The following is a 24,898-nucleotide window of genomic DNA, read 5'->3' as shown; positions in this document are numbered from 1 at the left end:
ATGCTCCCTATATGGTCCCATGGTTTCAGTCGCCTCTCACACTTACTTTTCCATCCTAGGGCCCCAAATCACATCTCACAGCATCAGATTCAAGGTCACTTGCCTTGTTAGACCTCCCCATTGGTTATTTCACTAACATCTTAGATTCAAAATATCCAAAACTGATTTCCTCAGCTTCTAAGTTGATCCTCACTCCTGTACTCTCCCTTTGGTGCCCTCATCATCCACACAATCACTGCAGCTAGAAACTATGGTGTTGCATTTGTCTTTCGCCTCCACTGGCCATTTCCAAACATCAAGTCCTACTGAATTTACTATTTATTAACAACAAAAGAGTCTAAAATTTGTTTCCTCTTCTCCATTTCTATTAACAGAGCCCTACTATAAGCCCTCAGCACTTTCATTAAGCCAACTACTCCCCTTGCCTCCAATCTTTTACCCTTCGAATTTATCACCCATGAATGACTTACCAAAGCACAGAATGAGTGACCAAGTTCAAGCTCCTAAAAATGGCATAATAAATGTCTATGATCGGCCCTGCCTGGTTGGCTCAGTGGCAGAGCATCAACCCTGTGTGTGGAAGTCTGGGGTTCGATTCCTGGTCAGGGCACACAGGAGAAGTGACCATCTGCTTCTCCTCCTCTCCTCCTTTTCTCTCTCTCTCTCTCTCTCTCTCTCTCTCTCTCTCTCTCTCTCTCTCCTCTTCCAGGAACCATAGCTCTACTGCTTCAAGTGCATTGGCCCCTGGCACTGAGGATGGCTCCTTGGAGCTTCCACCTCAGGTGCTAAAAATAGCTCAGTTGCAAGCATTGTCCCAAGATGGGCAGAGCATCAGCCCCAGATGGGGACTGTTGGGTAGATCCTGGTTGGAGTGCATGCAGGAGTCTATCTCCCCTCCTCTATAATAAATTTAAAAAGTCCATGATCTGGTTTCACACCTGTCCATCACTATCCCTTTTTTATACTCTTGACCACACAACACACATGTCCTTGCACCTCCAAAACACATCCTTCTTTTATCACCAATGTACCTTTGCTCCTACTTTCCCCTAGAGTGGTCCTCTGCTCCCATTCCCCTCTGTCCCCTCACCTAAATTCTCATACACAAACACATAAACACAGACATAACCTTCTTTAACACTCACTTTAGACATTATCTCTCCCATTAATGCTTTCTTTGGCCATTCTTTCCACTTCTCAATATCATAGTGACTATACTGTATTACAAATATGTTTTTATGACTCTTCCATTATTTGTGAAGTCTGTAAGAGGAGAACCATACTTTATCCATCATTGTATCAATAGCATTTACCACAGTGTCTACACCTCATAGTAGGCAATCATTAATGATTATTACATTACATTAGCTAATCTAATACCAAGAATAGCAAGTAACAAATTACAAAATTATATAAAACTGAAAATAAAAAATTAGATGATTTTTCCTTTCTGAATGTTAGTGTTATCACTAAAGTGTTAACAAAACAGGGGGGAGGTGTTTAAAGACTAGCTGCAGCTCCATTCAACAACAACAAAAAATACCCCAGACTTTTAAATATAGTTTATCCTCCAAATGGCTCAAGTCTTTACCAAAAAAGTAATTTATAAAATGAATCCCTAAGTATTTTGACATTTGAAAGAAAGATGCTGGTAGTTGGTAGAATACATGGAGACTTGAAGCTACCTATTAGAAAAATATACTCATCCTTAAGGGGTCATCTGACCCAATTTTTGAAGAGAAACAATTTAATACAAATTTCAGTTGTTCTTAAATTAACACACACAAATATTATGGAGTAACAAAGCAATTTTGCATTAATTTAAAAAATATAATCAAGATTATTTCTCATTTTCTGAAAAACATTCCATGAAGGTTATACTCCAAAATTTGCCAGGGGTGTATTTACTTTCCTATATTGTATTAAGATAGATTAAATTAAAATATAAAATACCATATATTATAAGACCTGGTCTCCCCAGCAGAGAAATGGATAAATACCGGATATGGATGGGACACTTCATAATTACCCAGAATCCTTTGTGAACATCCCAAATTATCTGACGGTCAGAGCTATAAATGCTGAACATTTACAGGCATGCTTTAAAAAATGTCTTTATTCAGCTAAAAGAGCTACCTTTTTAAAAAAAAAAGTAAATAACTGCTTATAATATACCACATATAACTTAATCTTGGAAAAATAAAACATTAACCACTCAAGTAAATTAAGAAGGAAATACTGGTCTTTTGAAGAATATCTGCAAGTAAATTTTTACAGTTTCAGCTGAAGAGGAAAAATCAGTAATAATCGTGTTCTACTGATACCTGTATCACTAAAAGTTAAGCTATTCAAATTTTAACAAAGAGGCCTGACCTGTGGTGGCGCAGTGGATAAAGCATCGACCTGGAAATGCTGAGGTCGCTGGTTTGAAACCCTGGTCTTGCCTGGTCAAGGCACATATGGGAGTTGATGCTTCCAGCTCCTCCCCCCTTCTCTCTCTCCCCCTCTCTCTCTCCTCTCTAAAAATGAATAAATAAAATTTTTAAAAAAACCAAAAAAATTTTAACAAAGAGCAACACACAAAAAAACTGAAATTCTTTTTTTTAACAGTTCTTTTTTAGACAGAGACAGAGAGAGAATCAGAAACAGGGGTAGATAGGGATAGACAGGAACAGAGAGAGATGAGAAGCGTCAGTTCTTTGCTATGGCATTTTGGTTGTTCATTGATTGCTTTCTCATATGTGCCTTGACCACAGGCCTTCAGCAGACTGAGTAACCCCTTGCTCAAGCCAGCGACCTTGGGTCCAAGCTGGTGAGCTTTGCTCAAACCAGATGAAACTGCGCTCAAGCTGGCGACCTCGGGGTCTCGAACCTGGGTCCTCCACATCCCAGTCCAATGCTCTATCCACTGTGCCACTGCCTGGTCAGGCAAAAGCTGAAATTCTTAAAGACAGCATACATATAGCATGAGCATACAACTAACTATAGGATGAGACCTCTCAAGAAGCTCTAAAAGAAAGACTTTAAATGTGACTAGGGTTAGGAGTTGACCCATGGAAAAACTTTGATGTAGTTATGAAACCTGTGACTTTATATGGAAATTCCTGTAAACTGACCAGATTCTCAAGAATGTAAACCTTAATGGGTAAAGAACCAATGCTCTAAAGCAGGAATTTCCAACCAGTGAGCCGCCACAAGAATTTTTGAAACATGCACTAGTCAGAGGTACTGACCTCTTTTTCCTTAGATTGTTAAATTAAAAAAAAAAAAAAAAAAGACAATAGCCAACACAATATCCATGCAGTGTGAATGAATCAGAATTTTATCTATTTTTTGTCAGATCAGCAAAAAAATGTATTTTTTGGTGTGTCACAAAATTTTAATAATTAGTTTGTGAGCCATGAGATAAAAAAGTTTGAAAATTACTGCTCCAAAGGATGAGTCAGATTTTTCTCTCTTTACCCCAGGGGCTCACTTTTACATATCAATATTAGCTTCTTCACAATTGCCCAATTTTCTCTATTCACAGTCTATTTTATTTTAAGATTCATCCCTGAATCAAATACTGCTTTCTGGAATTTATACATGCTACACTTAAACTTTCTAGTTGTAAATTATTACTTCATCAACTCGTTTTTGGAAGAAGAAAGGTCACTATCATTTGTGCATAGGAGCATATCTGCAATTAGACTAACAGGTACATTTTTACCTAGCTACTTTTTTCATTGCATGAATATATGGACACAAATTTCACTGAGGAATAAATTTAAGCAATGTCTAGAAATACATAATTTACCAATGTAACTTTTAATATTCTTAAAGGGAATTACGTAATCATTTCCTCGTAATCTGACAATGTGCTTGCAACCTTAAAACTGGTACCCCATTTATAAAAAAATATTGAAAAAAGAGCATATCCCCTTAGAGATAGATCTATTTCATATGGTATTCCACAGCTTTGTGATTAAACACATGGTATGGGGCCAGGCTGCCCACTAGGTTTGAATACAGGCTCCACTACGTGACCTTAGGCAACAAGCTCTCTGCCTCAGTTTCCCTATCTATAAAATAACAGTATCTTCTTCATAGGGTTTTAATCCAGATTAAATGAGTTAACATTTTTAAGTGCTTAGAATATTGCCTGACACACAAACACCATTAAAAGTTTGATAAATATTAATAAAACAAAATGGAAATATTCTCAAATAAAATGTTATATCCACAAATGCAACTGTAAAAATAGACATCATATATGGTTTAGGTTAGAAAAATATAAGGTAAGGCAATGCCTTCTCAAACTTTTTGGAACATGATCAATAAATGAAAAATTTATGAAGGTAGAAAATCATGTTAATACAACAATGTTAAAAACTTAAAAGTGTCTGTACCCCTTGAAATAAATAAATACATCTTGGAGTATCTCACATCCAAGAGTAGGTATTATATTCTACTAAACACAGAGTGATTATTAATATTAAGTAGTAATATTAAAAATAAGTTTAAGGTATATATATAAACAATAAGTATAGAGTTACTGTTACCTCTTATATCTATCCTCTGTCCCTCCCATTTGGAACATGAGTTTGTCATGTTATTAACTCATCCCTAAATTTTTATTTATCACTCCCTTCGGCGTTGTATGCTATTTGTATCCTTAAATAATATATTGCTTCATTTTTCATGTACTTATCTTTATATAACTGTATAAGAATATATGGCATGGCTCCAGTTTGTTTTGTTCCAACATTATATTACAGGGTAACTCAAGTTGTTGAGCTTAGCTGTCAATTTATTCATTTTTAGTATTGAATAGCATTGTTTTATGAATACCAGTATTCATCCTAATGTTGATAGATTTTTGAGTGTTTTGTTATTATGAATCATGCTGTATAAACAACTACATATATCACCTGCTATCTCTATAAAGAGGTTTAAGACATACTTAGAAATAGCTTAGAGTGCATCTTCAGTTTTATTTAATGTCAATTTTTTATCCTAGTGGATATACCAGTTAACATTACCATCAGCACTGCCTAAGCATTCCAGTTCCTCCATATTCACATGAACAGCAACACAATTTGGCTTTTAATTTTTGAAAATCTAGGATGCATTAAATGCCTTCTCATCTGGTTTTAATATGGATTTCCTTAATTATTCATGGGGTTGAATATCTTATGTACATTATGCTTATTGGCCAAGTGAGTTTATTCTTCTATGAAGTACTTATTCAAGTCTTTTGCTTAGTTTTCTATGAAGTTGTTTGTCTTTATTTCATTGTGTATTAGAACTTTATATGTGTTGAATACTAATCACCACTCTCTTTATGGTATGTACTGGTGAAAAGAAAGTATTAATTTTTTTTTTTTTTTTTTCATTTTTCTGAAGCTGGAAACAGGGAGAGACAGTCAGACAGACTCCCGCATGCGCCCGACCGGGATCCACCCGGCACGCCCACCAGGGGCGAAGCTCTGCCCACCAGGGGGCGATGCTCTGCCCATCCTGGGCGTTGCCATGTTGCGAACAGAGCCACTCCAGCGCCTGAGGCAGAGGCCACAGAGCCATCCCCAGCGCCCAGGCCATCTTTGCTCCAATGGAGCCTTGGCTGCGGGAGGGGAAGAAAGAGACAGAGAGGAAAGTGCGGCGGAGGGGTGGAGAGGCAAATGGGCGCCTCTCCTATGTGCCCTGGCCGGGAATCGAACCCGGGTCCTCCGCACGCTAGGCCGACGCTCTACCGCTGACCAACCGGCCAGGGCGAAAGTATTAATTTTGATGTAGTCATATTTACTAATCTTTTGCTCTATATTCTGTGCATTAATATCACTCAAAGTCATTAAAATATTCTACTTTATTATCCTATAGTTTTACCATAATTACACCTTTGCCTTATGGATAGATCCAGCCCAATGGATTTCCCTAAATATGAGGCAGTGGTCCAACTCAGTTTTCTTTTTCCATTTGATTAACTAAGTTCCCCAATTATTAAAAGAGCATCCCTGTCCCCAGTGCCATTATAAGTCAAGTTTCCTTAATGAGAACCTTGTTATTATTATTGCTTGGATGTTTTGTAGAACTTGCTAGTAACCTGTATGGAGCTGGTATGTTTCTTTGTGAGAATATTTTTCTTTATATTAAGACGACTCAATTTTCTCTTCTTTCCTGATCCAATGTGAGATATAGTTTTCTAAGAAGTCCATTTGATCTAAACTTTCAATTACATTAACATGAAGATGATCATTCTTGAAACACCTATAGTAACAGGCCCTCTTTCATTCTAGATACTGCTTTGTGACGTCTTTCCCTTGATTAATCTTGCCAACAGTTTTCAATTTTGTTAAGTCTTCTCACATATATCCATTTTTAACTGCATTGCTTCCTAGAGCTATTTTGAATGAGAAACTTTCAGAAAATTAAAGTTTTGTTTTATTTGTAATCTGCAAGTTTTGTATATGCCAGCTTATTTCAATGTAGCCAAGAAAATGGCCAGTTCCTTCATTAGCTTCATTTATCATAGGCAAGGAAGTACCGAATCATGCCATCTAAATGTATTTAATAAAATATCTATAGTATAAAACCGATCTCAAAATACATATAACAGAGCCCTACACAGAAACATTAATAAGTGCCAGAAATAATCTAGAAAACTCCTTACTAGTACTAGACACAGAGGATTTTATAACTTTGGAGAACCATAATTAATGGCAGTAAAACCATATTATTCTTTAGAACTATTAAATCTACAACAGTTTTGTATGAGTTGTGATTTATTGATTTGGAAAGAATAAAAATAACACAATTCCTCACAAGAGTTGAGAACTTAGAAGTAGAGTTCCAACTTGGTGCAAAGATTTCAGCAACCAACTCTAACCAAGGCCACTTCTACTTCTAGTAAAGTAAACCTTTTATGTTGATATTATGATGGTAGGCACAATGGTGACAGTGACGATGGTGGCACTGCCATTTAGGACAAACACTATGTGAATCTATTAGCACTACAGTACATATAAGCAAAAACTCTGGAAAACAAGACAAATCAGCTTTTACTTTATAGCTTCTCCTACTTTTAGTAAAGCAAGCACATGGATTCTTGAATTTTTAATCATTTAACATTTAATAAAGAACATAAAATGATGAATTATATAAAAATAATGTCACTCTCTGCTTTAAGACCTCTGGCAATTCCCCATCACTTCAAGATAAAATCCAATCATGGCAATATAAAGCTTTTTTTCTTTATTTGCTTCCTATCTCATTCTCCAGCCTCATCTCTAGCCATTCTTCCACTCTCTCCTACAGAGTTCAAACAAACATGACATGCCTGCCCTTTGCCGTGTGTGTGTCTCATGCTTTTGCATATACTATGCCCCTGGTCTGGAAAGTTATTTTCCACATTTTACTAAGGTAAGCCTCATATATCCTTTAAGACTTCTCCATTCCCTCTATGTATGTGGAATAGAATATCACAGCAGTTACCAAACTATATTCTAAAGGTCTGTTTCTCTATTTTTCTTTTCTGCTATACTGTGAGCTCTCCAGGGTAAGATACTACATCTTTCATCTCCGGAGTCTCATTACCTAGCACACAGTAATCCATGATACTCATTCTACAGATGAACAAGCATAGGCCCAAATAAATTGAATTACTTTCCCAATTTCATAGGCCAATTAATGGCAGATTTAATATTAGAATCTAAGACTTCAATCTCCATGTCAATGTTCTTCCTTTAAACGGACCTTAAGGACACTAGACCAGAAGAAATTATGCATTAATATCTAGAATGTTCAAGCAAACACAAGCTAAATGGAGTATAAAAAAGATCTTTAGAAACAAAAATAAGGCACAGTTATAATGGATTTTCAGGGAATTGAAATTGATGATAAAAATAAAAAGTCAGAAAAATACTATCTTAAAAATAAGAACTGCGTGGGAGTTAGTCCAGTGACATGCATATTTATTCTTAGGGCACAAAAAAGACAAATATAAGTAAGCAAATAAATGTATCTGTAATCAACTTCAAAGTCACAAAACATTTTTTCTTTGGTCATAACAAAATGAGGGGTAAAAGTATATTGCTAAAGATCAAGCATTTATGCCAAGGTAACTGGCAGAATAATAATTAATGCCAAGATAGGAGTCACTTTATTTAGTGTACAGGGGAAAAAGTTAAAAGAAAATAAATCACCTACCTAAGAATGAACTGAAAAAAATCTCTCAATTTACAAATAAAAATAATATATAACCAATTGAAATGTATGTTTTAATATTCATGAAATACAAGGAAACAAAGCCTAAGTACATCTTATTAATAAGTCTTTCAAGTTACCTTTGGGGCAGAGGGGAGTGGGGCAGTAACATTTTTAATCATTTGTTCAACAGCACTGAATGCCCACACCGTGCCAGGGGCACTGGGAAGCAATAAAAGGCAGTAGCTAAAAGCACAGACTCTAAAGTCAGCCTAAATGGAGTCAAATCCCTGATCTACTACTGCTTACTAGCTGTGTGACCTTGTGTACATTACTTAATCTCACTTTGCCTGTTTCTTCATATGTAAAAATGGACTAAAAATAGTAATAGGATTATTGTGAGAATCAAATGAGCTAATGTAAAGCACTCAGAGCAGTACTTGGCATACAGTAAGTCATGTATGTGTAGTAGCTGCTATATGTGCCATGCTATTACTACAATGACTAACATCTATTGGCATGCCAGAATGAGTAAGTCTCCATTCTGAAGGAAACCATAGTCAGGTAGAGGAAATGACAGATGAACAAACCATAATACAATAGAATAAATACAGTAACATAAAAGACAGATTCACAGGTATAACAAAAGAGAACTTTCTAGGACAAATGGAAAAGAGATAAGGGAGCATTTTGGAAGAAGACAGACATACCTGAGATAAATTCCTGTTCACCTTTCAAAACATACTGGAAAGCATGAGGTAGGGAGAAAGGAAGTATATTTCAGGCATTCACAGACATGGAGAGAAAGCTTGTAGATCTAGGACTCTATGGGTAGTGGGTAGTAGGTGGGAGGTGGTCAGCAGATAGATGGAAGTGGTGGTAGGGGCAGAATCATAAATCAGGACCTGTGTGTCATGCTAAGGATCTTAGTTTTATCCAATAAACTAATAAAGAACCAGGAAAAGGATTTAATTGGGGAAATGATTAAACTTTTCTTTTTTTACAGAGATAATTTTTGGAGCAGCCTACAGTCTAGTATAAGAATTTGGGTAAAAAAGGAGGATCCTAAAGCAATAGAAATAGAAATGGAGAGAGAAAGACTGATTTGAGAGATATTCAGAAGGCAGAAATAACAGCTTTGGCGATTATCAGGTTATGAGAGGGAAAGTTAACCCTAGGTTTTAACTTGGGAGGGTAAATCATTGGTGGTGGCACTAATAACGAATGCAGAAGGAAAGCAAGACTAAGTGGGAGATAAAAGAAATCATTTCAACTTTGAACATGTGAAATTTGAGAATCCTGCTGGACATATAGTTAGAGAAATTGCATTCATTCTAGTTCTGAGCAAGAGATAAAGATTTTAAAAATATCAGCATAGATGTAATAACTAAAAACTAAGAGAGCTGGGTTGGGTCAGACTTAGGGTGTATCCCATGAGAAGAGAAGCAGCCCTGGATAGTATCAAAGAGGAAGCTTTAAGAGAGAAGAAAGAGAAAAGATGAGAAAACTAGAAGGGTAGTAATATGGAAGCTAAGGAAGCAAAATCTTCCAGCAGAGTCAACAATATCAAATACAGGAAAGTCAAATAAGGTAAGACTGAGAAACTTTCATGGGACCTGGAAATAGTGGAGACCTTTGCACTGCAGCTTCAGCTGAACAGCAGGGTGGAATCCATATGCAAGGAACTTAGAGATGGTTATGGAAATCATATCAAAAGAATGATTATGTCTCTTAATGAACTCAAAAAAGTGGTAAGTTTAAACAAATTCCCCATGTATAGATAAAAGGTATGGAATGTGAAAAAGAATTGGTACAGTGCTCAAGTAATTAAAACCACAGAGGAAATAAAAGACCATTCACATTCTTGCCACTCTGTAGCCACTCTCTTTGGGCATCTTTCTCTGGAACTTCAGCCTATTGAAGTATGTCTTCATGAATTAAATATGTGCCAAGAACATGAAAAATTTTGGAAACACTAAGAACAATGCAATGGCTCTCAAATTTAAAAACATATAAAACAAGAAAAGTAGGATGTGCTCCTCTATAGTCTTCAGCTTTGGTTTGTAGTTGGGTCCTGAAAAATTTTTTTTTTAAAACTCAAATAGAAATTCTCATGTTAAATTTTGATGAGTAATAACAAGTTTTTGTCTCTTGCAAAATCCTCAAGATTCCTTAGGCAGGCCTATAGATGAAAATCAAAACAGCGTATAGATAAAAATTAATCAAAAATGGATCACAGACCTAAATGTTATGGTCATACAGCAGTAAAAAACAATAGAAACAAACAAACATATAAACACATTCTCTTGGAGTAGGCACAGGTTTCTTAGAACATAAAAGTCATGAAGCCTAAAGAATGAAATTATAAGCTGGACGTCATCAAAATTTACAACTTTTGCACTTCAAATATACCATTAAGAAAATGAGAAGACAAGTCATAGAAAGGGAGAAAATATTTCAAATACCTATATCCAAAAAAGTATTTGGATCCAGAACATATAGAAAACTCTCATAATTCAATAATAAAAAGATAAGCAACCCAATTAAAAATACACACCATCACAACAGACATTTTACAAAAGAAAAATATACAAATATCCTTTATCAAAATACTCAAACATTATTAGAATCAATAAAATCTAAATAAAAGCCAAAGTATACAACCATAAACCTACTGGGATGCTAAAATTAAAAATACGCATAAATATTTGAAAGAACTGCAGCAACCAGAACTTCCATACATTGCTGGCAGAAATATGAAATGTTATAAGCACTTTAGAAATCATTTTGAGCTCTGGCCAGATAGCTCAGTTGGTAGAACATTATCTGAATACACAAGGTTGCTGGTTCGATCCCGGGTCAGGGCGCAGACAGAAACAGATCAATGTTTCTCTTTTTCCCTTCCTCTCTCTAAAATCAGTAAATTTTTTAAAAAATAAATCAGTTTTGCAGTTTCTTATATAGTTAAGCATATACTTCTTATGACTCAACAGTTCTAATTCTGAGTATTTATCCAAAAGAAACATAAGCCTATCAATACAAAAATTTGTGTGTGAATGGTCATATAAGCTTTATTCTACAGCAAAGAAACAAATTCAAAAAGTAAGTCCGTTGTAGGTGAATGGCTAAACAAATTGTGATATAATCATGTAGTGAAATGCCATTCAGCAATATAAAAGGAATGTAGCACTAATACATGCAATAACATGGATGAATCTAAAAAAAACATTATGCTGTGCCAAAGAAAGTAGACAAAGAGTACCCACTTTATAACTGTTTATATAGAACCCTAGAAACAGTAACTCCAATCTCTAGTAGTTAAAAACAGATCAGTCCTTGCATAGCCCAGAGGTAGAGACGATTGAGATGAGATACAAAGAAATTTGGGGTTGTGATGGAAATGTCTTGATTGTGCTGGTGATTACATAGGTGTATGCCAAGATTTTTCAAAATGTGTATCTATTTTATATACTTACCAAATGTATATGTAAATTCTACCTTAACAAATTTTATTAATACACACACACACACATACACACAAGTACAACTTTAAATTTTGCCTTAATCTATACCACAAGAGAACAGTAAAACAACCATCATCTTAAATATATTCTAAGCCAAACGAGCTTATGAGAAGCCATGGACTTCACACTCCTTATGCTAATCAAATACAGAATATAAACTTTAGCTGGAGGCTTGATTTGTTTTATGCAACAGAATAACACTAGGACATGGTCTCTGAAGTCCCTATCAATATGATACATAAAAGTAGTATAGTAAGCTCTCTCAATATAATGCCCCTTAAAAAGTGTCCAAGGCAGCCTTCTTCAAGCTAGAAGACATATCACAAATAGCATAAGGATGAAGCTTCAGTGTATATTACTATTCTGTTACTACTGATTTAACAAACAGCCTTGTTATTTGGGCTAGAACAACTAAGTAGTTTGTCAAAGCTACAGAAAAATGAATAATTTTACAACATCCTTTTAGATAGCAATTATGTTAGAGTTAGTATTAAACAAGAGGAAAAGAATTTAAGTGTTGCCTGACCAGGCGGTAGCGCAGTGGATAGAGCGTCGGACTGGGATGCGGAGGACCCAGGTTCAAGACCTCGAGTTCACCAGCTAGGGTGTGGACTCATCTGGTTTGAGCAAAGCTCACCAGTTTGGACCCAAGGTCGCTGGCTCGAGCAAGGGGTTACTCAGTCTGCTGTAGTCCCACAGTCAAGGCACATATGAGAAAGCAATCAATGAACTAAGGTGTCCCAATGCAAAACTAATGATTGATGCTTCTCATCTCTCTCTGTTCCTGTCTGTCTCTATCTATCCCTCTCTCTGTCTCTAAAAAAAAAAAAAAAATTTAGTGTTTATTGATACAAAATTTAAAACAAACTTAATCTAATAATATAAGTAAAACATTAAAGAAACATTTTATTGAATACTTAAAACATACACCAGCACTGTGGGTTTTTTGGGTTTTTTTGGTATTTTTCTGAAGCTAGAAACGGGGAGAGACAGTCAGACAGATCCACCCGGCACGCCCAGGGCGATACTCTGCCCCTCCGGGGGGTCGCTCTGCCGAGACCAGAGCCACTCTAGCGCCTGGGGCAGAGGCCAAGGAGCCATCCCCAGCGCCCGGGCCATCTTTGCTCCAATGGAGCCTTGGCTGCGGGAGGGGAACAGAGAGACAGAGGGGAAGGAGGGGGGGGGGGTGGAGAAGCAAATGGGAACTTCTCCTATGTGCCCTGGCCAGGAATCGAACCTGGGTCCCCCGCACGCCAGGCCGACGCTCTACCACTGAGCCAACCGGCCAGGGCCACCAGCACTGTGTTTAACGCGTCTCATTTAACCTTCCCAGCTCTTAGATTACCATCCTTATTTTACATATGGGGAAATCCAAGCATTAGAAGCCTGAGTAACCTGGCCAAAGTGACTCAGCTAGTAAATTACAGGATCAATCCAAACTCTTATCCATCATATTTGCTCCTCTTAAAAAAGAAATGCTATATTCAAAAGGTGAACACAAGATGTATTAAAGACCTAAGTGTAAAAGGTAAAATTACAAAACTATTAGAATTATATCTTTGCAATTTATGAATTAGGAAGGTCTTCTTACCACCCAAAAGTAAAATTTTGATAAATTTAAATACATTACAATTAAGGATGCCTGTACCATAGTGAAGTCAACCAATAAATGACCTATTGGGAAAATATTTGCCATGTCTAAAACCACCCAGGGATTCCTCTCTCAAGTCCACAAGGAAGTCTGGGAAATCAACAGGAAGTGGAAACCCAACTAGAAAGAAGGGTAAAGGATATGAAGAGGCCAGTCACAGAAAGAGAAACCTAGATGGCTAGCAAAGGCATGAAGACATGATCAACTTCCCTGGCAAACAGAGAAACATATATGAAAACAAACATGAGATTCTATATAACTGTCAAATTAGTAAAATGTACGATATTGTACAATATTCAAAACAGGCAAAACTGTAAGAAAATAGAGATTTTTAAAAAATTCATTGTTGGTAAAGGTAAAAATTGGTGTAGTCATTTTTAGAAATTATTTGGCAAAATTTAGTTATATTACATATAAGACTACCCTAGAACTCGGCAATACCTTGCCCGGATAGATGTCCCCAGAGGGTTTCCCACAGCCAATAGCAACACGTAGAAGGAAGATGTATATATTACATAATTATTTGTACCCAAGAGCTGGAGTCAACCTGAGCATCCACCATTAGGGAAACTGATAATTTGTGCTAGATGCAAACCATGAAATACTGTACAGTTAGAAGCAATGAACTACATGTGCATACAGCAATATGAACAGATCTCAAACATGCTGAGTGAAGTAAAATACAGAGCAAAACAGCAGTTATATAGATGCAAACCAGCTACATAACTTCACAAAGATAGAGACAAATACATATATAAAACACGTAAGGTTGGGAACAAGTGAAGGCTGGAATGATAGTGTGAATGGGGCTTGAGACTGGAAATGAAGAGAAAAAATTATAATTAAATTAATGAAAGTATGCCTCTATACTAAATTCTCTTCATCTGAAATGTTTTAAGTGGTACAGTCACATCAACTACACATTTGTATTTATGCAAATGAATTAGATTCCTTTTTCTGAGATGACTGAGCATTTTGATTTTAACTAGGATAAATTTGAAAATTTATGGCATCTAGTTCTTGGTTATCTCACCATCATAAATAAATATGCTCCAAATGTTCTAATAAAAGGATACTGAACTATGAATCTGAAAAGCTATAACCTAGTCCAAGCTAACTAGAAACAGCAACTTCACAAAGTCCTTTTACCACTTTAAATCTTGCTCGCTTCTCTGCAAAAATGAATTTGGATGATTCTTCCTAATCTCTCCACCTCCAAAATTATTCCATTTATTTTCAGTTAGTATTTATTCATATGGAATTATAGTCTCTGTCCTCTATTCCCAGGAAAAAACAAACAAAAACAAACACATTAAGAGATTTAGAATAGGTACGTAGCAATAGGAGTGAATAGCAACTTAGTTTTTTAGGGCTTAAAGGAGAAAATGATTTTCACAACCTTTTCAAGTATACAAGACAGAGAGGTAGTTACCTTGAGCCCAGAATCAGACAATCTATTTCTTAAAAGATTTTACATGTCACTATTACCCCTTCTCAAGATCAATACCCCTTCTCAAAAAAAATGTCATCCCTATTTTATCTAGTTCCTATTTAAAGGCCATAAATTTCAGCTATCTCTATCAGTTTTCATATAAAAATGAACTCTAATGGTCCCTTTCATATAAAAAATTATAATATTCCAAGAGAATGATAATTTTAAAAAATCAACAAACTAGTCACATTTGGTGTTTAATAAAAAACCAAACATTCCATTTGAGCTGTGGATTAGACAAATATAAAGATCTTAAGAATAAGGAAAATTAAAATATAGTGTAGATTGGTGAACATGAATGGTAATGAGATATCTGAGAATAGGGGTGTCACATTTATATACAGAAAATTCAAATCAGAGTACTCAAAATACATTAAAAATGAAAATTAGAATATTTTAAAAGAGGAAATAGAGGACTTTCAATATTCTTAGAACACAACAATAAACATAAAAAACTGACCTCATTCTCATATTTATCGTCCATTCACATTTAATTTTAAACATGACTGGGGTAAGGTGTTGGGGGAGGGTAGTGGGAATTAAAAGGTCACAAAACATCTGTTACTAATAATTCTAGCACAGATGTAGTTGTTACTGCAAGAGATGATGAAGGTTTTCCCAGGTTGCCATACTATAAGGTCTTCTACCAAAAGCCTTAGTTTATATCTGAAACTCCACATATCAAGTTTCAGTAACTATATATAAAGCTGATTATGAAGAGAAATGTGTGTATGAACAGGTAAATGTCATCCCTATGAATATAAAGGGCATATATTAACAGGAAGATGACTAAAGAAATAAGAGAAAAAATAACTTCTTAGAGGATGAAAACTCAAGAATCTAATAACATTTCATAGCTATAAAAGAAGAGGAGACTTGAACTTGACCCTCTTTTGCTCTTCCCTTTTGGAATCTTTTAATTTATCTACACCTAAATGATATACTCTAAAATATTAATTTTTTCTCTGCCAACTTAAGACAAATAGTACTTATCAGAGTATCCTGCTATTTGAGTGGTATACCACCTTACCATATTTTCAAGTAACCTAGTTTCTTAAGCTAAAAAGCAGCATAACCACCTCCATCAAATTTACAATGTAGACATGTTCACACCATAATGAAAAATTTTAGGACATTCATGTCCTAAGAATGCTCCCTTTAGGAATACAAAACACTGTCCCATCCCAAGGAAAGGTAATTTCCTATAGCAATGCCTATATAATAGATCATATTTACTTTTAACTTGGGTCACTGCAAAGCTTTTTCTACTATATGTATATCCATTTATTTTCTACATTTAGCCCGTCAGTGATTATTTAGCAGGTAATATGTATAACATGTAGCCTTTTAAAAATTGTTTTCAAAGTCATTTTATTATATTTCCTAATCAAGGTACCTTTCAACCTTAAATTTTTAAAAAATTTCAACAATGAACGTTTTTTAGCTTACATATTAGAAATGAACATGCATTTCATTTAGTGATCAAGCTACAAAGATTAAGAAACCTTTTTCAATCCTAGATACTATTTCTACAATTTTATCAAGTCATCTAACCTCTCAGTACACTGCTGCACACTAATGCGTATCTCCTTCCAACATCTCCATGATTTTTCTTCTATACTGCAATTCAATACAGGTAGTTAAGAGTAGCTAACAATATAATTCCACATGATATTGCATCTGTGTTTACATTTGGCTCTAATCACATGCTTAGAAGTGATTTATATAGGGGAAAGCAAAAAAGGGTAAAAAAAAAAACCCACACAACCATGATAAATTATGCTATTATTTTTTAAATATTCCCAATTTCTCACCACATGCTTAAAAGCAACTAAACCTGCAAACATAGGGTATGGCATTTCAAGAATACTAGATACTAAAGAAAGAAAACAAAAGTACTAACCAAATATTTCATATGCTTTTTTTATCAGGGTCATATTAACAAGTGATTGGTCCTTCCAATTCATAAGATACTTTAAGTTTTTCTTCATGCTACAATTATGTATGTCATGGCTTTGTTCCTCTATTCATTAAAAAAAAGTGAGTGAATCGTACCCAATCACTACTGATCTTTAGGAATCAGAACATCAAATTCAAGAACTATGTATTAAGAAATATAAAACTATATTCTCTCTCTCTCTCTCTCTCTCTCTCTCTAACATGACATACTAAAATGGGAAATTCACACAGGCTTACCTAAAAATTCAGGTAACTTTACTTAATTCAATATAAACAGTATCACTTTGCATTATAGTACTGGCATTGGCATTTATAGAAATACCTTAAAAATAATTAGGGAAATAAATACTTCTACTATTTGACCAATGAAAGGCTTGCAAAAGTTTACAGTTATATTGACTTAAGTATTTAAGGACACAAACAAACAAAAAAACAAAAAAACTAAATTCATTAAGTCTTGTGCATTATTTATATGTAAAAGTGATATCAATTTACATAATTTGTTTTAAAGAATTCTTTTAATACAAGCATACAATAATTAAAAATAGACTTTTCCACTGTATTTAAATCCTCTAAACAAACTTACATTCCTTAATGTATAGTTGGTAAATTTAAAATTTATGCACTAACTGAATGTGATTCTTAATAAAAAGGAAAGGAAAAAATATAATCTAGAAATCACAAACATCTAAGTGATTGCTGTTTAAGATCTCATTAGTAGTTGTCTGCCAACCCATGCACAGTTTCCTATGTTATGGGAAAATAATTACACAGTATTATCAATCAATTAATTATAATTCTTCTTATCATATTTACCATTAATATCGTTTATGTTTAAAAATATCTTTTTCAGGGCTCTTAACACGAATAAAAAAGTTAAAAATATGGTAAATATGCAAAATAAATACTGGCCAATCCAAACCTCAAAACACAAAACATTTTTTAAAGCAGTAATATGACCCGTCTAAAGCAAGACTAAATTGATTGGAATCTCAATTTCAAGATTTAAAAAGCTAAAATATATAAAATTGTTCAAGTTAAAACATTCCTACCTCTTTCCAGTCCTGGCAGGGCTGGTTTGAAATAACAGAAAGATTCAAACTTAAAGGAAAGGTCCCTTTCAACACAGAGGTCCCAATCAACAGGAGATAAACATACTCATGGTACCACCACACCAATAATCATTTTTGTTAGCATCCTCTACTGGTGGTTCCAAAGACTGAAAGAGGTGCAAACGACAGAAAGATTTGTACCCGCCATTCCATCTAAAGTGAATTAATCAGCATGTGGTCATTAGCAGCTAGAGTATGTGTCCAAAAATAAATACTGGTAAATACGTAAGAAAACCACATGGATAATATAAGTAGAAAATAAGCCATTTTAAAAACACAAACAAAGCATTAGATTATAAATGATAAAAAGCGATTTAAGCATAATTCTAATGCCACCTCTTTACAAAAGACTATCATTACCATAAAGTTACTACATAAGGTCTGATGCTTTGGCCACACCTTAATTGGTTTACCCCTGTCAGGTTACATTACTTGATTCTCACGTTAATATCCTACTCTGCAGATATATTCTAGAAAGGAAATCAAAATATTTTTACTGGAGGCTCATTAGTTAAATATGCACATCTTATTTTTAAATGAACAAAAATCATTTATATGTAAATAATAGCATAAAGCAGCTCTATGACTACCTGCCACTGCATAGAGCATTTATTTCTTCCTTTAAAAAGATCTAAGAGTTCACATTTTTTCCAAGCAATTCTCTCCAATAAACAACTGCAACTTAAATATGATTGCGTTGCTAAGAAATAACCAGCACCTACACTGAGGTTTCACCACACAATGACATGTAACTTCATTTTTAAATTGCAAATTGTAAAGCTTAATTAAATAGCATGATGGTGATCATCTTTTTTTATTTGAGAAAAAGAAACACAAGGAAAGAGCCAAAAGTGATGAAAATGGAAGATACCTGTGGTAGAACAGTGCTATCTTAAACACCTTTTGTTTTCTCAGAGTAATGCATACTGCAGACAAGACATTTTGTGCTAAACAGACCTAAATCTGTTTTTCTAATATTAAACACAAAGGAAAAACACTGACAGCAAGCGTGGTAAATAGATCCCTCCCTTGAGAATAAAAGCAACAGACAGGGGATGGGGAGGGGGGCTGACATACATGCCGGAGAAAACTAAACACCATCTTTTTTCTACCTGCACAAGTTGCCATTTGCTGCAGCGACCGAGAACCTCTTTTTCCTGTTGATTTCAAGTACCTTTCAGGATAGCTTTTTCCCCCTCAAGTCATCTGTTGATATGCCTTATAGGTGTAATATTCGTATCACAGGATCTTTAAGAGAAAAATCCATTCTTTCCTGTTCAGGTAAACATGTTTACAGCAGCTGCACAAACGCTGGGTGGTTCAGACTCACATGTCACACACATGTCGTCAGCAACAAGAAAAGCCCCTTTCTATGGCGATGAACATTTTATACAAGGTAAAAAGCGAACAGCCCTTTCCGAACCAACTTACCTTTCATAAAGCCACATCAGCAACAACGGCAACAGCTCAATATAGAACACACTATTTGACGCTAAAACAGGAAATTAAAATTTAGCCTATGCTCCGCTCCTTGCTGTAACAAGTCATCTCTCCACAATGAAGATGCCAAATTATTAGTCATCAATCATAATTGATAGACGCTTTTAAAATCCGTTTATTTGAATAACTAAAATCGTTCATGTAAGCAGTGATTTTAATGTCGGCTGAAATATATTAAAATATGTTTACGATTGGAAGAAAACGTCTTGGAACAGCTTAAAATCTTCGTATCTCCTTCTAGACAGGAAATCCCACACAAAACCTAAAATTGCCAGGAAAGGTTACAAAACCTCGCGTTTCACATCCGAGAGGGGAGGGAGAAAGGGAGCCCAGGCGCGGGGGTGGGGTAGGGTGGGGGGAGCGCGCGAGAGTTTTTACTTAAACATGTATTTCCTCATTTTATGGAAGATATGGAGATCCCAATGTAGGCGCATTTATTTCCCTATTCTTAAAAAACGTATTTTAAAAATAACACAGGGACCCAGGCAAGCCCCTCCGTGCGAAATGTACGTGTAATTCCTTATATAGCCTGGGCCGCAGCCGGCAGCAGGGCCGTTGCCGCCCATTATTATACAAACAGGTACCCGGCCGGCGGGCGGGGGCCTCTCCACGCGCTCACGCCGCCCCCCGAGCGGACAAGTCTCGCCCCTCTCGCCACAGGAACTGTCCAGACAATAACAATAAGCAGACATTTCGCTGCTGAACAGGAGGGAGAGAGAGCACAGAATCGCCCCCGACATAAGCAGAAATGCAATCAACTTACGTCTCTCCAAACTGGAAGAGGCGACTGTGCAACAACCACATGTTCGGGTCGCACTCCCTCGGTCTCTCTCTGATTTATTTGTTTGTTTTAAACTCTCTCGCCAGGTCGAGGGGTGTGTGTTTCCCCGGCACATCAGCACAAATCAATAAACACTGCAGCTGCAGCGTGAGCAGCCGACTCGCGCGCCGTCGGTCCGCCGTCCCCTCCCCCATCCCCTTCCACCCGAGACCGTGAGCGCCATCCAAGCTCCATTATCCGACTTCAGCGCTCCGAGCGTCCAGCCCAGGTAAAAACTTCCCCAAAAACCGAAACAGAAAAAGAGAGGCGTAAGCACACAGCCCCATCCCGCAAGGAGAAGAATCTCCCCCGGGAAGGAAGCTCTGTCTGTGGTTCTTCCCTGCCTCTACCCAGGTAACAACTCCACCAACACACCCGCTGCCCGGCTCGCCGCCATCCACGGATCGCCCCCAGCAGCAAGTAGGCGCCCGCGGCCGCCCAGTCGCCCCGCCAGCGCCCCACAGGACGTGGACCTCGCTCGCGGGGCTCGCCTCGGAGACTCAGGGCTCTGTGGCCGCGGCGCGGGGGAGGAGGAGTGCTTAGGGACCCGCGCCTCAGCCACTGATCCCCACTCCGCGAGCGCGCTGGCCGGACACAACTTTGCCGCCGCCGGCCGAGCCCGATCCACCCACAGCACGGCGCGCCCCACCGGCGCCCGCGCACACGCGCGCACGGACGACACGCAGCCGGGTGCCGCGTCCCGCCGCCGCCCGCCGCGCGCGCCCGCCCGCCCGGCCCGAGCCGCGGGGCCCCGAGCGCCAGTGCGGGCCGCGGCCGCGGCGCGCGGAAGCCACTTTGCACGGTCAGGGCCGCTCAAGTTAGTTCCCAGCTCCGGGAGCCTGGGCGCTGAGGGCAGGGCGGCGAGGGGGTGAGGCGGGGCGGCGGGGAGGGCGAGGGGCACAAGAGTGGGAAAAGTGAGGAAAGAAGCAACAGCCGCTCCACCCAAGCCCAGAAAAGTGAACGCCGTGTCCCGGCCGGCCGCCCAGCGCCGGGATGCGGAGGCAGCGGCTAACGGTCCAGGGAGGCGGCAGAGGCGGCAGGAGCCGCTAGGCGGAGAGAGACCAGGTAAGAGACATAACGGTTCAGGGAGAGCGAGCGGCCGCGGCGCGGCTCCGGAGCGGAGGGGGGCAGAGAGCACTACTTTCTACTTTCCCACTCCACTTTGCCCGTCCCTGCCCCGCCGCCCCCAGCCCGCCTCGCCCCTCACCCGCGGGGCGCCCCGGCTGCCCGGCTCCCCCTGACTCCGCCGCTCCCCGGTCTCCTCCGCCACTCACCGTTATTGCGCCGCGGGTTCGCCTGCTTTCTGCGCTTACACCTGGGGCCATCCGCCATGATCCTCTCGCTTGAGTCTAAATGCTCGAGTCACCTCCTCCCCCTCCCTCCCCCTTCCCCCCCACCCCTCCTCCTCTACCCTCCCCTTCTACCCTCCCCTCTCCCCACCGCACCTGGTTTACGACACTCGCGGCTTTACGACATCACCTTCCTTACACCTAGAGCCACTCGCTCTACGGCCGGAACCGTGTTGCTAGGGAGAAGACGGTTTGCGGCAACTGAGGGTCCAGCTGAGTTTGAATTGGGGGGCGAGGGAAAAGTTTTCCTCTGGTGTCACGGGACAGGGCTGTTAGGAAACTGGGGGCATGTGGTCCGGAGGACGACAAGCTGTCGGAGTATGAAAGGTGAAGGAGGAGGCTCCGCGGCGTGCTGTGTCTGTTGTGGCCACACCCGCCGCGGCTGCCAGGGGAGGTGTAGGACTGGCTCGTGCCCCTCGGCACCCTTCGTCCTCCGAGCAGCCTGAGCAGCCTGTCTCCCCGATCCCCCACTCGCGTCCGTCGCTTCCGGGGCCCCGGGCGGGTGTGCGCAGGGCTCCCCAGGGAGTCCCCGGGCTTAGGGGAGGCAGGTTCGGGGGACTGACTCGAAGGTTCGGCCTCTGACGGCGGGACACGGCGTCGCGGGAGACTGCCTGACCCTGCCGCCCTACTGCCTTCCCTTACACGGGCGTACGCACCCCCCCCCCCCCTCAGCGAGCCGGGATGGGAAGTGACTTCAGTCACAGAGCACTTCAGCTGGACCAAGAGCGAGGCGACAAGTTCCGCTTGCAAGCCACCTCGGCGGTGAAGCGAAATGAGTAATAGCCACACTGGCCCTGTCTCACTTCCTCATCCGCACCAGGCTCACCTGCTGTCACCTCGGCCCCAGCTCCTCCGGCTTTCCTCTTAGCCTGGTCCCACGAGGTAGCAGCCATCAAGATCAGGGTCAAGGTGTCAGCAGGCCACCGCTGACCACCTACATGGGCAGTCATTGCTGTACATGAACTTACGGCAAGAAGCACGACTGACGAATGTCGTCTTGGAGGCAAGATTGCTGACTGTACTTCAAGTCCCTTGCTTTATACAAGTAGGGGGGGTTCTGAAAGGGTATGTAGATAACACCACAGATACCAAGGAAGTCTGGTCTTAACTAGTCAGTAGGATTTAGCTTTCCCTATCCCCACCTCCCTCTCCAGTGAGGAAATGTCTTTGGAATGAACACAGTTGTATATCCAATAATATAGTTATAAATTAACATAAGAATTATTGGGAGAGAAATTGGGAAAACTGAAACGTGACATATAGACTATCAGAAATAACATAGTTGCCCCGCACAGTGCTGTCACACAGTAGGTGCTCCATAAATTTAGGCCTGTAATATGTGTCCTATCTATGCCAGGATTCTTTATTATGTTAAAACACAAACCTCTAGAATTTTAGAAAATTCATTAATAATTTCTCCAAACCTTCCAACTGAAATAAGTTTACAGCCTAAGTTTGGTCATTTAAAATGAGAATGTTTAATCCTGAATGTAGATGAAAATTTTCTCTCCCACCTTTACTTTGGCATTTTGAGAAGTGAGGGCAGTATTTATTTGAGCATGAAATGTGTGAATATGCCTTGCTATCCATTATATGTCAGTATATTGATTCACCCTGAATGCCAAAACTGGAATTGTTCTTAATGGTCATTTTAAGTACAGGCAATTCTCACTTTCCTCAACATCGTGTTAACTGAGTTTATGTGTCAGAACCATATCCATGCTTTCCTTGGTTCAAGTGGTAGGTTTTGTATTCTTTTAAGAGTGTATCATGTTCTTCAGTTGCTGTCTGAATCAGATTATGGACTTTATCCTTTGCCAACTTCCTCCCCCCACCCCCCCCCACACACACACACACAAACACAACTGTTTTTTACAGTTACCCTAATTTCTAGTCACAAAGGAAAAAAATACACTTTCTAACTCTGGCACATATTTCACTTATCCTTAAATTTAAGAACTATCACAGATGCCGTTTGCTCTTTCTGAAGTGCCTATACTGTAACTAAGTTTCCCTCATTGTTCCGCCTCACCTTGAAATCAGAGACAAAATGAAGGGATACATGAAGTAGAAGTCAATGTTTTCCTTACTTTAATGTTACTGGTTTAGTTAGCTTGGGCCAGATGTATGTAACAGATACCTTTTTTCTTTTTTTTTTTTTTTTTTTTTTGCTTACACCTGTATGTCCTCCGTATCTAGCAGAGTACCTAGTTACATAATAAATGCTCAGTAAGTAAATATTTCTTTATTATTATTTTTAAGTGAGAGGAGGGGAGATAGACACACTCCTCCTGCATGTTCCCCAACCAGGACCAACCAGGCAACCCTCATCTGGAGCTGATGCTCATATGAGCCAAGCTACCCTCAGTGCCCTGCGTGACACTCCCAGTCACGCCACTGGCTTTGAGAGAGAAAGAGAGAAAAAAAGGGAAGAAGGAGGGAAGCAGAAGCAGATGGTCACTTCTCATGTGTGCCCTGACTGGGAATCAAACCTGGGATGTCCATACACCAGGCTGACACTCGATCCACTGAGCCAACTGGCCAAGGCTATAAATATAGTATTTCTTAAATTAACATTGACTTTCCTGAATCTGTTCTTGACTATGAAGTAAGGATTGTTATCTACCTTCATCACATTAGTTCTTAGGAGCAGTTGAAATAAGGGATGTAAAAGCCTTTATCATTCATATTCTGATTTATCTTGAGACAATTGCTCTTGATTTTAGATTCTCCATAATCAGTTTCCCCAAATGATTAACTGTGCTCACTCACATTTTTAAAATATGTGTAAGAAATATTATTGACATCCCAACTCCTTTAATACAAAATTTCAGTTTTGTAAAATCCTGTGATAATTAGGGATATTATAAACTGAATATTTGATTAATATATTTTGTTGATTGTAAATGTTCCCAGAATTATTGAAATCCAGATTAGAAAGAAAACAGACAAAAGTAATTCTCAGAATAAATTGCTGCTTTAAATCTGATATATATGTGATGGTTCTTATCTCTTAAATACAACTAAAGAATTAGAAAAATCTTTAGCATGAACTTAGAAAAGGAATAAGTTTACTAAAATTTAAATTTATATAAATCAAACATGATGGGGATATTAATAAGAGTTCAACACATATTCTCAATTGTTGATTTTTAATAATTATAGTTCTATCATATGATATATATTCAATATATGTTATTTTTAATGTTAATGAAGTGTTAACACTGCTTCCAGTGAGCACTGGGATTAAATACACCGAAGTGGAGGTGTTCTGCTGAAAATGAATTACTGTAATTTATGAATTTAAAGG

At 38.5% G+C, this 24,898-nt stretch overlaps 1 protein-coding gene and 1 long non-coding RNA gene across 5 annotated transcripts in view; one reads left to right on the top strand and one right to left on the bottom strand.

Moving 5' to 3' along the window:
• The window catches only part of ZEB1 (zinc finger E-box binding homeobox 1), a 209,868-nt gene extending 188,253 nt beyond the window's left edge, over positions 1-21,615 (bottom strand). Inside the window, exon 1 of one of the 3 annotated variants that reach the window (XM_066386868.1) lies at positions 21,514-21,615. In XM_066386868.1, the coding sequence (XP_066242965.1) occupies positions 21,514-21,571 (58 nt within the window). In that variant the 5' untranslated portion in view covers positions 21,572-21,615. Of the gene's footprint in view, positions 1-19,350; positions 19,630-20,182; positions 20,277-21,513 lie in introns of those variants that run through there. The other 2 variants (XM_066386870.1, XM_066386869.1) reach the window with 2 other exon arrangements.
• The window catches only part of LOC136406757 (uncharacterized), a 79,647-nt gene continuing 75,901 nt past the window's right edge, over positions 21,153-24,898 (top strand). For both annotated transcript variants that reach the window (XR_010751698.1, XR_010751699.1), the window contains exon 1: positions 21,153-21,304. This is a non-coding gene — a long non-coding RNA (uncharacterized lncRNA). The remainder of the gene's footprint in view (positions 21,305-24,898) is intronic.

This window comes from Saccopteryx leptura, chromosome 5, assembly GCF_036850995.1.
Source record: "Saccopteryx leptura isolate mSacLep1 chromosome 5, mSacLep1_pri_phased_curated, whole genome shotgun sequence".
Lineage (NCBI taxonomy): Eukaryota > Metazoa > Chordata > Mammalia > Chiroptera > Emballonuridae > Saccopteryx > Saccopteryx leptura.
This window is presented reverse-complemented; position numbering and strand designations above follow the sequence as displayed.